The following is a 15791-nucleotide window of genomic DNA, read 5'->3' as shown; positions in this document are numbered from 1 at the left end:
AGCCAATAGCGATTTTCCTTACTGAGGAGTTGGCAACACTGCAACCTGTAGATGATCACTAGCTGGAACCCTCATCCTCTCACCCGGGCCACTAACCCCTCCTGTGCCAATAAGTACAGTTATAGTTCATGATTCATTCACAACCGTTCTTCACAGAAACACCTTATGAACTTTGTCTCCTCTCATTGCAGGCATTCAGAAACTTCTGGTTTCGTTCCCTGGCCTGAAAACTCCCTTTTCCCTCACCTCACAGAATCCCTGTGTCCATAGTTATTCGAGTGCCTTATGTTATTTTTTACAGTTCATGTTTTCTACTTGCTTTCAAGTAAATCACACATCTCTCACAGGTCACGTCACACCATGATTCACAGTTGACAGTCAAGCCATCGCTATTACACTCTTTTGTAAATAAAGACTTGTAAATCCCATTCACCAGTGCCTCCGTGTGTGATCTGCATTTGAGTCCGTTTGTCTGATTCAGCTTTCCGACGTGACCGAAAGCCCCCCCCCCCCCCCCCTTTCTCTAAGGAACTGGGCGGGTCGGGGGGTTGTCTCTGCACTACTTATGGTACGATAAGGTACAAGAACATATTTAAACACAAGAGTCACCATAAGTGCATGTGGCACCAGGACACCCTAGGTCACATGCTGATCGGTTTTGTAAACATCATCAGATATCCGGCCGTATGTTCTGGACACTCGAGTGATGAGAGGTGCTAAGCTGTCAAAAGATCCCCACCTGGGGTGAGATAAATCAGGCAGCGTGGGAGGACACTGGACAGACCTAAATGTTTAATGATGGTGTGTTGGGAATACTTAGTAGAGGCATCTTCCACTCTCACCTACGGCAGAGCTTTGACAGGAGTCTGTACGACACTGAGGACATTGAAACTGACTGGACCATGTTCAGCACCTTCATCACTGAAGCTGCATTGAGCTGTGGCTGTAAGATGGTTGGTGCCCTTTTGTGGTGGTAACTGCTGAACCACATGGACACCGGAGGTGAAGGGAGCCACCAGGCTGTAGAAGAATTCCTATTGGGTTGGGGTAGCCTGTGGGACCTCGGAGGCAGCCAGAGGGCACTGATTGGCCAAGTGGAATGTGTAGCACTCATTTTTAACATAAATGGTCATTCACATAATTTGTATTCTGTGCCATTTTTTTCATGTCACTGTTATAATGAAGTACTTTATTAGCTTTTCACCTGTCATACATTTTTTTTTGTTTTTTATTATTGCTTTGTTGTGTAGTGTCATCATGTTTTTGTGAGGGTTTGCTCTTTTTGTAGGGTGGCTACAGTCTGGCTTTCCCCTACAACCGACTCAGATGAAATTCTCTTCATTTGCACCAGTGACTGTAAAAAACCGTAGATGACCTAATAGCTCCCAAAGAATGAAGCCAGTCTATATCGCCACCCGGTGTCTCGCTGCAGCATAGGTTAAACACCCGCCTTCTTCATGATAGCAGATGGGACTGGAGCCAGACTAAAATAAAAAAATTCTCCTCAGATAAATTTTCCTAAAGATTATTTCATTCATTATCAGCAGTTCCCATGATGCATATTTGTCCTCAAGGGCTCTCCTTTATCACATGTTTGATTCTAATTACTAGCATAATGCTGTTAAATTGGGCTGTGACGTCAGCTTTAACTGGCAGCTGCAGTCACAGAGAAACTTGAGCCTTTCTGTTTGGGAATAGCAGATAGAGCGGGGACGCTGAGAGGAGGTCCAGTGTTTATGTTACAAAACCACGACCGACTGTTTCAACCTGACAGCCTGAGGTGTTCTTCAATAAACTGGACTGAATATGTGCAAACAGCAGCATGTTTTCTGTCTCTTGCCACAACTGTATTTACATGCTGAAACCGATTACAGCCATTTGGCAGCTTAAGTTCAAAGTTATGTTTAATGTTTTCACTGATCAATAATTTTAGAACTGACAACTGACTCTGTGTGTGTTTGTTTATTTATTTATTTATTTTACTGAGTTTTTATTAAATACTAAGGTAAAAAAACCAAACAGTCTATGAGCAATACCTCATCAAGAATCATTCAAAGCTAACATGTGCAGTACTCCGTACAGCTTACATCCTTAGAAAGTAACCACTTCAAGCATTAAGCCTTTGAGGTTCACACCAAGAAAACTGCAATTTAAGAAATAATTCTTTGCATTGTTTTTTCCTTTAGAACAACAGCAACAAAGTTTAGATATTTTTTTAACCAACTCTATAGTTTTTTAAACATAGTCCTCTACCAAACAGTAGAGATTTTCATTCATGGCAAAACTCAGAATACACAAAAAATTTTTTTTTAAGTTTAATAAAACTTATAAACTTCTGCAACTTCGCAGCAGAGTACACTGAACATATAAAAGAGATTTGTAGTGCTATAGAACCCACTGCCATTGAGATTTAGAGGCGTTAGATTTCCGGTGAGATGCAACAAAGCACTGCTGGTGGGCATTCTTCACAGAAACACTTTGCACTTCTGACAATTTCACCTTGACACTCCCTTTGGACAGAGGTTACACCGGCCTCGGTTGTCAGAGTGAAGTGGCAGGTGTCCCAAGTTGTCATAACGCACATCTTGTTGTGGATGTGAAGGTCTTGGGGTGAAATGTTTCTGCTGAGGCAACATTTGAGGTGGAGAAGAAGATGATGGTCGACCAACCTTTGATGGAAACTGCTAGACAAAACCTTTTGACAGGGAGCGGTTTCACATTCAGTAGGGCACAGTCCCTCTTGTGAACAAGCCAGGCATTTGAGATGCCAAACAGCGGAAAATACCATCGCCTTGATTTTGCTGGAGTCCTGTACATTATTCCTGCGGAGAAGCTTGTAGTAGACTCCAGCCACCACTTGCCGTTACTTATTAGGGTGTGACCCTAACCCTAGATATGAAGCAGGGTGGGAGGGATATTCCTGCTGAGGTCAGCTGTTCAGTGTAAGTGATGTCCTGCTTTAATTTAGAGATTGCTGAACTGCTGCTTTGCCGGGTGAACAAAAAAACAAAAGCTCTGGACATTGGGAACATAACAAAAGACACTCTGACAAAACCAAGGAAATTCTCAGGAAGCTTGAAACATGGTTCTTTTCTTTCCAAATGTAAAATGGAAGCTCAAAAGCTTTGAAATGAAACAACATTCATAATATTCTCTTTGAATTCTTTTAGTGTGTGAAATTGAATAATATTTTCAGACCAGGCACTTATGCTTAAATAATGCAATACAGAGACTTTCTTTATCTGTCAAAAATCTTGGCCTGAAAAGGCTCAGTCAGCATCAGCACTGGACACATCAAAGTCACCATTCTGATCCTTAGAATTATGATGTTTGTAACAAGTTGACACTTGCTTCATAAAAACATTGCATCGAGTTAATGTTTCTACAGTAATATTACATGTGTTGAATCCAAAGTTATTCAACCAAAAACAACCCACATATGTCAAAGTCAAATCTTTACTGGATGCTGAGTGCCATCAGTCTAATTAAAGCTGCATGGTGATAAATAATGCATTATCTGCGGTACATTGAAAATGAAATATGCAAACATTAAAATGACTCCTATAAACAACGTGGACATATTTACACAGAGTGTTATTGCAGGACCTTGGTGAAACAATTTGAGAATGCAGTCTGTTATCACAATACTGTAGCACATTAGATTTCCCATGTGTCTTATTCCCTCTCTCAACTGTAAATCTGATCAGACTCTGCTCAAAGCAGTCTAATATCCTCCTACAGCACACCGGAGGACAAACAAACAAAAAAAGCTGCAAAAAGCTGGGTGGATTTCTGGCTATTGGGCCGAGGTCCTTATACACCGGTGGCTATTTTCATTTGTTTTAAAATCGGTTTAACTTGACAGGAGCTGAAGGCTAAGATGGAGTAGATGACCTGCTCCACCTCCTGACCTATAGTCACCTCAGTAGTGTTGCTAGCAGAAGTTGAAGTAAATTATGTAGAAATATTCATTCATATTCTTTTCTACTCACAAAAAGCATGAATTCAGTCTCCTTGAAATTAAGGGACAATTTATTGATATCAAACCACATCTTCAAAATTTCCAGTTCATTTTCAATTCTATACAAGAGATCCTTTACATTACCTTTATGCTACCTCCAGTAACGCTGTGGGAACCTTGGAGTCATTTTTGACCAGGACATGTCCTTCAACGCACATATTAAACAAATATGTAAGACTGCTGTCTTCCATTTGCGCAACATCTCTAAAGTTAGAAATATCCTGTCTCAGAGTGACGCTGAAAAACCAGTTCATGCATTTATTACTTCTAGGCTCGACTACTGTAAGTCATCATTATCAGGATGTCCAAAAAACTCACTGAAAAGCCTTCAGCTGATCCAAAATGCTGCAGCAAGAGTCCTGACAGGGACTAGGAAGAGAGAGCATATTTCTCCTGTTTTGGCTTCCTGTTAAATCCAGAATTGAATTCAAAATCCTGCTCCTCACATACAAGGTCTTAAATAATCAGGCCCCATCTTATCTTAATGACCTTGTAGTACCATATCACCCTATTAGAGCACTTCGCTCTCGCTCTGCAGGCCTACTTGTTGTTCCTAGAGTATTTAAAAGTAGAATGGGAGGGAGAGCCTTCAGTGAATATAAGGTTTACAGCATATCTTGTCACTGGTAATTGTTTGCAATGTTTATATATTTATATTATTTACTGTAGGTATTGGTGAAAAAAGCTTTATGTTGTGAAAAACTGAAATCTGGAAATTAGAATTGTTGTGCCTTATTTTGTTGATGTTTTTACATATATTCCTTTTGAAAATGGTAAAATTTGTATATTTATTAATTTTTGTTTGTCTGATAAAATTTATTTAAAAAATAAATCGGATATTTCAAACAGTTACTCACTACTTGAGTAGTCTTTTCGCCAAGTACTTTTTTACTCTTACTTGAATAACTTTTTTGACATCTACTTTTCACTTTTACTTGAGTAATAATATTTTAAAGTAATGCTACTCTTATTTGAGTACAATTTTTGGATATGGATGTAACACAGAGACACGAAACCAGGCAGAATTGTTTCATTATTGTCTGAAGACATTACTGCTACTAACACATCCATATCTGCCACACAGAGCTCCACATGTACTGCTCATTTAGAACAAATGACTGTCAGCAAACGAGGACACAATCACACAGCCCACTGTCTTTGTTAGATGCGCGCCTGTTTCAGCAAAGTTCACAAACTCCCTCCAACACAACGTCCGGCCCACTGTACGGCTCCACCAATGAGATCCGAGGGCCCGCGCAGTGGTATTAGCATACAGCCTGTATAAAAAGCGCCGCTCTCGGTCACGGAGCTCATTCGTTACTGCAGAGTATCGAGGAACGAAAATGCCTGAACCTGCCAAGTCAGCGCCCAAGAAGGGCTCCAAGAAAGCCGTGACCAAGACCGCCGGCAAGGGCGGCAAGAAGAAGAGAAAGACCAGGAAGGAGAGCTACGCCATCTACGTGTACAAGGTGCTGAAGCAGGTCCACCCCGACACCGGGATCTCCTCCAAAGCCATGAGCATCATGAACTCGTTTGTCAACGACATCTTCGAGCGCATCGCTGCCGAGGCATCTCGCCTGGCTCACTACAACAAACGCTCCACTATCACTTCCAGGGAGATCCAGACCGCAGTGCGCCTCCTTCTCCCCGGTGAGCTGGCCAAGCACGCAGTGTCTGAGGGCACAAAGGCCGTCACCAAGTACACGAGCTCAAAGTAAGCTGACTGCAACTCAGACGTCAACACAACGGCTCTTTTCAGAGCCACACACGTCATACTGACGAGCAGAATTCCTGCCGTTAAACATGCAGCTCACTATGTTACAACTACTATAATCGCGTATGTCCACTTTTGTGTCACTGGGTGCTATCAATCCGCTTTACTGACCCTAGTCTACAGAAATGTGTTCCGGTTTTTACTTTGTAGTGACTTTGTCTTTCTACAGACACAGCTAATGAGATTTTTTTTTTTTTTAATTAAACACTTGGTATTAGTTCAAAGAATACTTTTTTTTTTTTTTTTTCTTCTGCAGTGTGTACAGAATGCAGCGGCAAGACTTTTAACTGGTACAAACACGAGGTCACACATTACTCCAGTTTTGGCTTCTCTTCATTGGTTGCCTGTAAATTTTAGGGTTCATTTTAAAATTTTAGTTTTAACTTTTAGAGCTCTGCACGGTGAAGCTCCCCAGTACATCTCTGACGTGCTGAAACCTCATGCTTCATCCCGAGCACTTAGGTCTTCAAGTCAGAGGCTACTGGTGGTCCCACGTACTAGACTTAAAACACGTGGGGATCGGGCTTTTCAGGCACTGGCACGTAGGCTGTGGAACTCTCTGCCGTTGTCTTTACGCTGTCTAGACTCTACTGACTCCTTTAAAAAGCAGCTGAAGACATTTTATACAAACGGGCTTTTAATTAATTTTAACTTGTATGTCTGATCTTATTGTAAAGCACTTTGTGATTTTTATCTGTGAAATGTGCTATATAAATAAATTTTACTTTTACTTAGGATTTGTTCCACTATGCAAAGAGTGCAGAAAAACTGGTAGAGATGCAGTTACAGTGTACCTGGGCCCCACCAACTATCAGCTAAAGAGAAGAAATAAATTCAATTGCTGCACATTTTCTAGACCCGTCTGTGGTCCTGTCTGTTATATGCAGCACCATGCTCTTGTTTCACTGTTAAAAGTTAGCAACTACATTTTAAAATATTCTATTAAACAACACATAATACATTTATAGATGCATATTATTATTAATGTATGAAATATTGTTCTATTTTTATTTTTTTTTAAAGCCTACACTGGCTGTTGTAGTGGAAGTAAACTCTACTTTACAACCTTACCTGACTAAATCTAGGCCAGTGGAATTGACATTCAGTCATTTCAAGGACACATTTTATTCCAAGCTGAGCGCGTACTGCTATTTATTTTTTTACCATGTATTTATTTCATTACTCGTTTCATAACCATTTTGATTCATGTACATTTGAACATATGGAGTTCTGTAGTGTTAAGGCCCTCCCAGCTGGAGGAGAAGAGTCAGTGGCTGCCCTGTGTCCCCCCCCTCAGTAGTTTTCCACTAAAGCTGAGGATGAAAGTTGCGATTTGGTGTGAGCCTCCCTTCGGTTAGACATAATTTGTCAGTAACAAAAGACAACATTTCCACATTTAGAGAATAGAAGAGTGGGCGGGGCCACTGAGCTTCGAGCGGTCCAGCGATCAGTCTGTTTTCTTTTACGTCCGCCGAGCACAGATAATAACACGGCTCCGTGGGGTTGAGATTCATTCGACTTTGTTCGTTCAGAGAAGAAACAATAACCATGAGTGGACGAGGCAAGGGCGGCAAAGGACTCGGCAAAGGAGGCGCCAAGCGTCACCGTAAAGTTCTCCGTGATAACATCCAGGGCATCACCAAACCGGCCATCCGCCGTCTGGCTCGCCGTGGCGGAGTGAAGCGTATCTCCGGTCTGATCTACGAGGAGACCCGCGGTGTGCTCAAGGTGTTTCTGGAGAACGTCATCCGCGACGCCGTCACCTACACTGAGCACGCTAAGAGGAAGACTGTGACCGCCATGGATGTGGTGTACGCTCTGAAGAGGCAGGGCCGCACTCTGTACGGCTTCGGCGGGTAAACTCATTCTCTCCAATCCATCAAACGGCTCTTTTAAGAGCCACACACTTTCACTTTCAGAGCTTTGTTCTGCCATCTTGTGATATTAATCCGCTGTATTGAACCCTAGTCAACAGAAATGTGTTCCTGCTTTTTACTTTGTCAAAAGACATACTTACTACAAACAGAATTAATGCGACTTTTTAGTTATCTCCTGGTTGTAGTTCAAAGTATACTTTTTTTTCTTATATGCAAAGTTGCGCTAATCATAAGATTAAAATGCTTTGGCACAAAACTAGTAGCAACATTCATGTTGCAGCTTTTCATTGCATGGTCGTGTCTGTATAGTTTTGGTCGTCTGTATTCGTCTTGTTGCAGTTTTCGGCTTCTGCTGTGAGGTCCCACCTCCATGCACTTATACAATTAATCGCTAGACGGGGTTTTTTTTTTTTAAATAAATATTATATTAGGGACATTTTCCTATACATATCTTTGACCTGGGGGCAGAATTGATCGTGAAATGGAAAGAAAAAATGCGTATGAACTTACAAATTTACAGCATGATGCATTTAAGGTAACCCTTTTCCATTTTTATTTAAGAGGATTTGTTCCACTATGCGAAGAGTGCAGAAAAACTGGTAGATGCAGTTACAGTGTACCTGGGCCCCACCAACTATCAGCTAAAGAGAACAAATAAATTAAATTGCTGCACATTTTCTAGACTAAAATTTTGAGATTTCAAAAATAAAATATCTTTTTGTAACATTAAATGTTGCGAATCAAATGGAAGTCTTTCTAAAGTTTAATGATATTTATATTATGAAAAGCAGATTTTTGACATTTTAAGTTTTTCCCGTTTCCAGTTAAAATAAAAACACACAAAACACAAGCAAACAGCCAGAACACAAAGCTGGAAAACTACGGAGCCCCGCAGGGGGCATGGGAGAAAAAAAAATTAAGACTGACTTTTGCGAGATCTCGCAAAACGTTTAGCCGCATTCTTCGAACGCCGGCTCGAAGCCGACCGGGAGGTCGAGGCACGATGTGCCGGGAAAGCGGTGTTCCTCCCGGCTGTAGTAGCTCTCGACCTCCCGTTAGCTTAAATTAATCTTAATCCGTCTTAATTTTTCTTTCTCCCATGTCCCCTGCAGGCGCTCCATAGAAAACCCACCCGATCGACCAAAATCAACTCAAAATACTAGTGATGTGACGTTCTGTATCGAGGCTTCGAAGCGTGTGTCGAGTAATGGAGGGGGCGTTTCCGCGATGCGCGTATCGAGGCTTGCTTCATTTATGGGAGGAGCTGAAAATGATGACGTCCGAAGCCTCGCTGCCCGGCTGTACCACGTGACTGGTTCATGAAGTGGTTCGAACTTTGCCGCGAGATATGACAGCGATATAAACCCCTCAGACTTCATTCAAAATGTGGGTGTTTGATGGAGAGCTGCGGTTAGTGAGAGTTTGGAGACAGTTTGGAGGTTTATGAGAGTGAGGAGAGAAAGTCAGGAGAGAATGGAGCCAGCTAAGAAGAGGAGGATGTCCTCCCCTGTGTGGGAACATTTTGATCTTATTCCTCCCAACAAAGGTATGTAAATTTCTACAGAAGATGTATTTTCATAATACTGATGGTGCAATACAATTTATGTTAAGCGGCTTTACTTTTGTACAAGGTGAAGTTTTGCTCTGTGCCAGGGAGCTGGGATATAACAACAACACCTCATCCATGCTTAGGCACTACAGAGCTTTGCATGAGAATAAGGGGAACACCGATTGTGGAGCAAGACCAGGTGAGCCATCAAATGCAATGATAATATAGGATGCAGTAATGTTACTAAATGATATAACAATATTATACAACTGTTATAAGTTACGTGTGTGATATTTATATTTGTGCTTTGTTCTCCTGAGGAAAGACAATAAAGACAATCTCAAATAGATGAAGACCTGGTTACCATGGTGATTGAGGACTTCCAGCCATTTAGCATTGTGGAGGACAAAGGATTCAAAAGATTTGTTAAATCATTAAATCTTAGCTATGTTCTCCCCACTAGAAAGGTCATAAAAGCAGTGAAAATTTAGTTTTTACACAATAAAATATGGGCAGGACTGACGCCTCAGTGTGTAGCTGTCCATACCTCAACGTTACAAAAGCACAACTACCGTCCACACCCCAACCACACCTCACCTCACAGTAAATGATCATTTCCATTTTAAGCATTTCCAAATGATCATTTTCCATACTGCCAGTATAAATATACACAGTATACTGCCATCACTACAATATACATGTTTTACACACTCCTTTTGTTGTTGACATTTACAGGCTGTGTGCAAAAGGCCACACTCTTCAAATTCATGCCAACTAATATTTTTACGTCCAGTAGGTGTCCTGCTAGAGCAAATAAAGCTTCAAGAAGCTTCGCGCTGGGGTGAACCAATTGGATGAAAAGCTTCAGTGCTTCATGAAGCTTCATCTGCCCATCACTAGAAAATACTGCCACACAACAGAACCTCCTCTCCTCCTCCTCAAAAAACTCCACAAATGAATGAGTCACCTGCTTATAAACCATTGAATCAGACACCGAAGCCGTTAGACTCTAAATGAAGCTTCGGACGTCACTGATCACGTGATTCTGGCCAAACGAATCAAGCTTCGACACAGTGCTTCTGAAGCAGTGTGTTGATTTTTTTGACACATGCTTCAAGCGAGCCATCACTACTTCACTGTGTACTGCACTGCACATGGTTGAAATGACAAACCCACCTAACTTGATGTGCACTTTAACACACAACTAGACTAACCAGGATACAAAGGGCTAGTTTGTTGGACTATTAGAGGGCAAAAAATGGCTAATTAGATGTCAAAGTGTATACTAAGAAAGATATGAATTGGTATCATCATTTTTTTTGTATTTTTTCCTCACTTGTGGTGCCCCTGGATGGATGACACTGTTAGCATTTGCCTATACTGCCTATGCCACAGGCAGGCCCTGCTGTGTCCTTCACATCCAGCTTTCTGCAATTCCCAGAGGAATTTCCATCAAAGCTTTCTTCAATCTAACTCCTAACTTGATGGCTCCATAGCCACCTTTTATATAATGCAACTATTGTAGTAAGTGCTGTGCATAAGATGGAGGAGTTGTACAGGAGGTAGGAATGATTTCCTGTGGTGTTCAGAGGGGATTTTTGGTCATCTCAGACTCTCACTAAACACACTCCGGTGACTGGTCAGCACATGATGGTGTGGGTCAGGGGTATTGTTCAGGATTTGACTTATGCACAAAAAAAAATTGTGGTCACATATTTTTCAGTAGGTGGGATAATAACAGAATCCTCCAGAAAGAGGAGCAGATATACTGGGCATGAGACAAGCTTTATTAGTGCCAGAGCTGGGAAATGCACCGACATGGGCAGAGCAGGATAAAATAAATAACAAATAATAACAACAACCTTATTACGATAATAATAAATAGAATAGATACAAGGATAAAATAATTTTTGACTAATAGCGAAAGAGAGTGATTAACAGTGAGATGGCTGGGTGTTTTTAGCAGGTGTTGAGTATTACACATTGAGATACTCAGTGATCAGTTTGTGGATGCAGACTAAGATCAGAGCCAAAGTGTGGAAGCGAGCTGCTGTAAGGTCACTAATGAAGCTTCTGTACAACAATGTGAGTGAAACTGTGCTTTGGTTAGAAGTGAGCAGCTGTCACACAGGTCTCGCTGCTCCGTGGGCCTGCAGCAGCATCGGTGTGTTTGCTGGGAGCTCGCAGCGTCACTTTGTCCCACAGCTGCGCTCACCAGATGCTGCTTTTAACTCGGAGTGCGTGAACAAACATGTGTATCAGCTGGAAAAGGCTTTTTACGGAGCTCTGCTGCGGCTCCACCGGTTTTAGCAGAGAAAAGAGTCCAAGAAGCCGCCGAACAGCGCTGAGCTCCGCACCGAGTCGCCGAGCTTTGGGAGCTCCACGAACCGAGAGCAGAGAGCACGAGAGCCCGACACGAGGCCTGCACGAGGAGACACAAGCCCGCTGTGGACGGCTCCACTGTCGACCTGCAGTGCTGCTCACACACTCACTTTAAGCTCTTTGATCCCGAGACACGAAACACAAAATGAAGCATTGCGAGGCACGCGAGAGCTGCGCGCGCTGCCTTCACTCTCAACGGTTCTCATGATGCGTTTAAGTGCAGCGTGGCGCTTCCGACTTGCCATCACTGTACCGTGAATCTTGATCAGACGCGAAAGAGGAAAATGTCCGAGGAAGCTCCCGCACCTGCTGCCGTCCCGGCCAAGGCGGCCAAGAAGAAGAAGACGACGGCTTCCAAGCCCAAGAAGGTCGGCCCCTGCGTGGGCGAGCTGATTGTGAAAACCGTGGCCGCTTCCAAGGAGCGCAGCGGCGTGTCCGCAGCCGCGCTCAAGAAGGCTCTGGCTGCCGGAGGCTACGATGTGGACAAGAACAAGGCCCGCGTCAAGACTGCCATCAAGAGCCTGGTGGCGAAGGGCACTCTGGTGCAGACCAAGGGCACCGGGGCCTCCGGATCCTTCAAGATGAACAAGAAGGTTACTGAGAGCAAAGCCAAGAAGCCCGCAAAGAAAGCCGCTCCTAAAGCCAAGAAGCCCGCCGCGGCCAAAGCCAAGAAACCGGCAGCAGCTGCTAAGAAGTCGCCCAAGAAGGCAGCAGCAGCTAAGAAGCCCGCAGCCGCTAAGAAGTCGCCCAAGAAGGCCAAGAAGCCCGCAGCGGCGGCCAAGAAAGCGCCCAAAAGCCCCAAGAAAGCAGCAAAGACCCCCAAGAAGGTGCTCAAGAAGGCTCCCGCAACAAAGAAATCCCCCGCCAAGAAGGCCGCCAAGCCCAAAGTCAAGAAGGCGGCCACAGCAGCCAAGAAGAAGTGAGCTGACACCGCTCTCACACTCAACAACGGCTCTTCTCAGAGCCACCACAGCAACACACAAGAGCTCCTTCCTCTCACTCACTCACCACTCTGTCATTCACAATAATGTCCATGTTATTAAAACATGGTTTTTTTTTCTCCATTGTCCTCATTACAATTACAACTTGGATTACTATCATGGTGCACATTAGTGCTGTCTAAGCAAGTCTACAACTATAAGAATACAAATATTAACAACTCAATATTTACAATCACACCTTCGTAATACAAGCCATCACACCACTTTTACTGTGAAACATCATACAAGAAATAAACTGTTAAAGGTCAGCAACTACATTTTAAAGTATTCTATTAAACAACACATAATACATTCATAGACGCATGTTATTATTCACGTATGAAATATTGAGTTTTTTTAAAAGCCTACACTGGCTGTTGTACTGGAAGTACACTGTATATTTTAATGATACCTAGCTAATATAATCCACTTGAAAAGCTCTAATCTACAACCTCACCTGACTAAATCTAGTCCAGTTGAATTGATATCGTGTGATTTCAAGGACACATTTTACTCCAAGCTGAGCCCGTACTGCTATTTATTTTACCATGGAGCTCTGTAGCGTGAAGGATGAGGGGAATTAAATTTTTTTAAAATATAGTCTTGAGGTTTACTTCTTGACCTCATCGATTCTTTGGAGCTGAAGAAGAGTCCGGGGCTGCCCTGTGTCCCCCTCCACTGTCCTCTAACCAGACTAGTAACTGTGGCTTCTTGTTCTTGGCTGAGGCAGCTTTCACTCACTTTATAACAGGCAGACCCCCACTGTCACTTTTGCATACTATACAGTTACACACCAAAGTTTATCGCTGAAAAAAGCTGATTTGGCACGTCAGAGGTCAGGGTTCAGCAACTTAGTGTCATTCTTGAGAGCTTTAAGGTCGCATGAAAAGCTTTGAGAACAAAAATCCACTATTGTCCTTAAAACAGGTTGACAAAGTCATTCTAACAAAACCCACACTTAGGAATCATTTCCTGTTCTTCTGATCACCAGCTGCCCCCTATTATCCAAGTAAACCTAAACACATTCTATTCTTCGAATTGTTTTATTCTACTCACAATAGACACTAAACCCTAAGCGTAGATGTGACTTTGCAAAATGTCCCAAATTCAGCAGCAGTGCTGAACACGTCGCAAACAGCTGCACATTTTCCTCCACCTGTCCCTCTCCACCTCACGTTGTTATATTTTCCTGTGTTTAACAAGGTTTGAACTGCGTGTTGTCTGTTTCCATGAGCTTAGAAACTGTTTTAATTATAAAGAGCGTGAACCATGATGAGTGTCCACAGTCAGTTAAGCTAATAATTAGTGATATCCAATGTATTCTTAATCAGTAAGATGAGCAATGAGGTTGAACACGACCCCACACCACAATGCAGGAGACAGAGCTTTTTGCTTCAGTTTTATATCAAGACCTAAAGTTTGTTTAGTCTATTCTTTTGTGAATGAAACTCACAGAGCTTTAGAGTTAATGAAAGTAGTTCTTATTTGAAGGTGGATTTCAGTCCCTGATTCTGTCTGATGACATGAATAAATATAAATTATAAAATAAATCAAGATGCATAATCTACATTTCCCAGGACACAAGTTGTTACAAACACTAACAGAAAGAAGGATGTTTGCTCAGAGAGAAGTGTTTGGCTCTTAAAAGAGCCTTTGTTGTTGGTGAAGCCGAGCGCTTTGCGTTTACTTGGCCTTGGCGGGCTTCTCGGTCTTCTTGGGCAGCAGCACAGCCTGGATGTTGGGCAGCACACCACCCTGAGCGATGGTAACTCCCCCCAGGAGCTTGTTGAGCTCCTCGTCGTTGCGCACAGCCAGCTGCAGGTGACGTGGGATAATGCGAGTCTTCTTGTTGTCGCGGGCTGCGTTGCCAGCCAGCTCCAGGATCTCAGCTGTCAGGTACTCGAGCACAGCTGCCAGATAAACAGGAGCGCCGGCTCCTACACGCTCGGCATAGTTACCTTTGCGCAGCAGTCTGTGGACACGACCCACGGGGAACTGAAGCCCGGCACGGGATGAGCGGGTCTTGGCCTTAGCTCTGGCTTTGCCTCCGGTCTTTCCGCGCCCACTCATTTTAACAGGTTCTTTTCTTCGTAGTATCGAGACTGGGAGAAAATGTGGCCCGATCAGCTCAAAGCCTCGCTTATATTTCCGCAGAGCGCGCGCAGCTTCGTCACGCACCAATCGCAGAGAGGCTTGCGGCAGCGCGCAACATCAATGCACTTTTCTCCAATGAGCAGCACACACCGAGGCGGGCGGTGCTCCACGTGGAGCCCGTCACCAATCACGAGCCGGAGCGGCACCGCGTCACAGCCAGTCACACAGTATAAGAGCAGCGAGTCTCCTCTGTTCGCTACATTTTCTGCTCTTATCACAGGAAAAGAAAAGTAAGGAAGAATGGCAAGAACAAAGCAGACTGCTCGCAAGTCTACTGGCGGCAAAGCCCCCAGGAAGCAGCTAGCCACCAAGGCTGCTCGTAAGAGCGCCCCGGCCACCGGAGGCGTCAAGAAGCCCCACCGTTATAGGCCTGGTACCGTGGCTCTGCGCGAGATCCGCCGTTATCAGAAATCCACCGAACTGCTGATCCGCAAGCTGCCCTTCCAGCGTCTGGTCCGTGAGATCGCTCAGGACTTCAAGACCGACCTGCGCTTCCAGAGCTCTGCTGTCATGGCTCTGCAGGAGGCAAGCGAGGCTTACCTGGTCGGACTCTTCGAGGACACCAACCTGTGCGCCATCCACGCCAAAAGGGTCACCATCATGCCCAAAGACATCCAGCTGGCTCGCCGCATCCGCGGAGAGAGAGCTTAAGCTGCACGCTCTCCTACCAACAACGGCTCTTTTCAGAGCCACTTCACTCACACCAAGAGCTCGGTCCAGTAGTAGTAGCAGCTCATACTCGCACTTATATCTTCATGCTCTTTCTATTCTAGAAACTACACAGTTGGCAATTCACTAACTTCCATTACAAAACTTTTTTTTAAGCATTAATTGTTGTATGCTGTTGTAATGGCTCTCTCCCTTAATTGTTCACGTATTATTTTCCAAAGCTCATCACATTTCAGTGCTTTGTACTAGACAATATGATAGGCCAAGTGCTCTGAAGTACAAAGCATAGACTCCTATTCGATAGTTAGAAGTTAGCAGGGAGTTAGCTCGCTAGCTTCTAAATACAATATAGCATGTCCTGACTGCGGGGTTTTGGAAACAAATT

The 15791-nt window shown here is 43.6% G+C and overlaps 4 protein-coding genes and 1 pseudogene across 5 annotated transcripts; 4 read left to right on the top strand and 1 right to left on the bottom strand.

Annotated features, from left to right (window-relative positions):
- Positions 1-5253: 5253 nt before the first annotated feature.
- LOC113013459 (histone H2B 1/2) lies at positions 5254-6532 on the top strand. Its single transcript, XM_026154373.2, has 2 exons — positions 5254-5735; positions 6052-6532. Exons 1-2 carry the CDS (start codon positions 5365-5367, stop codon positions 6080-6082), a joined length of 402 nt encoding a protein of 133 aa, XP_026010158.2. The 5' UTR covers positions 5254-5364; the 3' UTR covers positions 6083-6532.
- Positions 6533-6673: 141 nt separating this feature from the next.
- LOC113013453 (histone H4-like) lies at positions 6674-9743 on the top strand. The gene is made up of 2 exons (XM_080293382.1): positions 6674-7651; positions 8785-9743. The coding sequence occupies exons 1-2, from the start codon at positions 7344-7346 to the stop codon at positions 8993-8995; spliced, it is 519 nt and encodes a 172-aa protein (XP_080149508.1). The 5' UTR covers positions 6674-7343; the 3' UTR covers positions 8996-9743.
- A 411-nt stretch (positions 9744-10154) lies between these two features.
- Positions 10155-12647, top strand: LOC113019611 (histone H1 pseudogene; annotated as a pseudogene). Its single transcript, XR_013903465.1, has one exon. The product of XR_013903465.1 is annotated as a histone H1 pseudogene (transcript).
- A 1567-nt stretch (positions 12648-14214) lies between these two features.
- Positions 14215-14927, bottom strand: LOC113019613 (histone H2A-like). The gene has a single exon (XM_026163386.2). It carries the CDS (start codon positions 14651-14653, stop codon positions 14267-14269), a length of 387 nt encoding a protein of 128 aa, XP_026019171.1. The 5' UTR covers positions 14654-14927; the 3' UTR covers positions 14215-14266.
- Positions 14928-14929: 2 nt separating this feature from the next.
- LOC113019612 (histone H3) lies at positions 14930-15434 on the top strand. The gene has a single exon (XM_026163385.2). The coding sequence runs from the start codon at positions 14978-14980 to the stop codon at positions 15386-15388; it is 411 nt and encodes a 136-aa protein (XP_026019170.1). The 5' UTR covers positions 14930-14977; the 3' UTR covers positions 15389-15434.
- Positions 15435-15791: the final 357 nt, after the last annotated feature.

Source organism: Astatotilapia calliptera, chromosome 3 (genome assembly GCF_964374335.1).
Source record: "Astatotilapia calliptera chromosome 3, fAstCal68.1, whole genome shotgun sequence".
Lineage (NCBI taxonomy): Eukaryota > Metazoa > Chordata > Actinopteri > Cichliformes > Cichlidae > Astatotilapia > Astatotilapia calliptera.
This window is presented reverse-complemented; position numbering and strand designations above follow the sequence as displayed.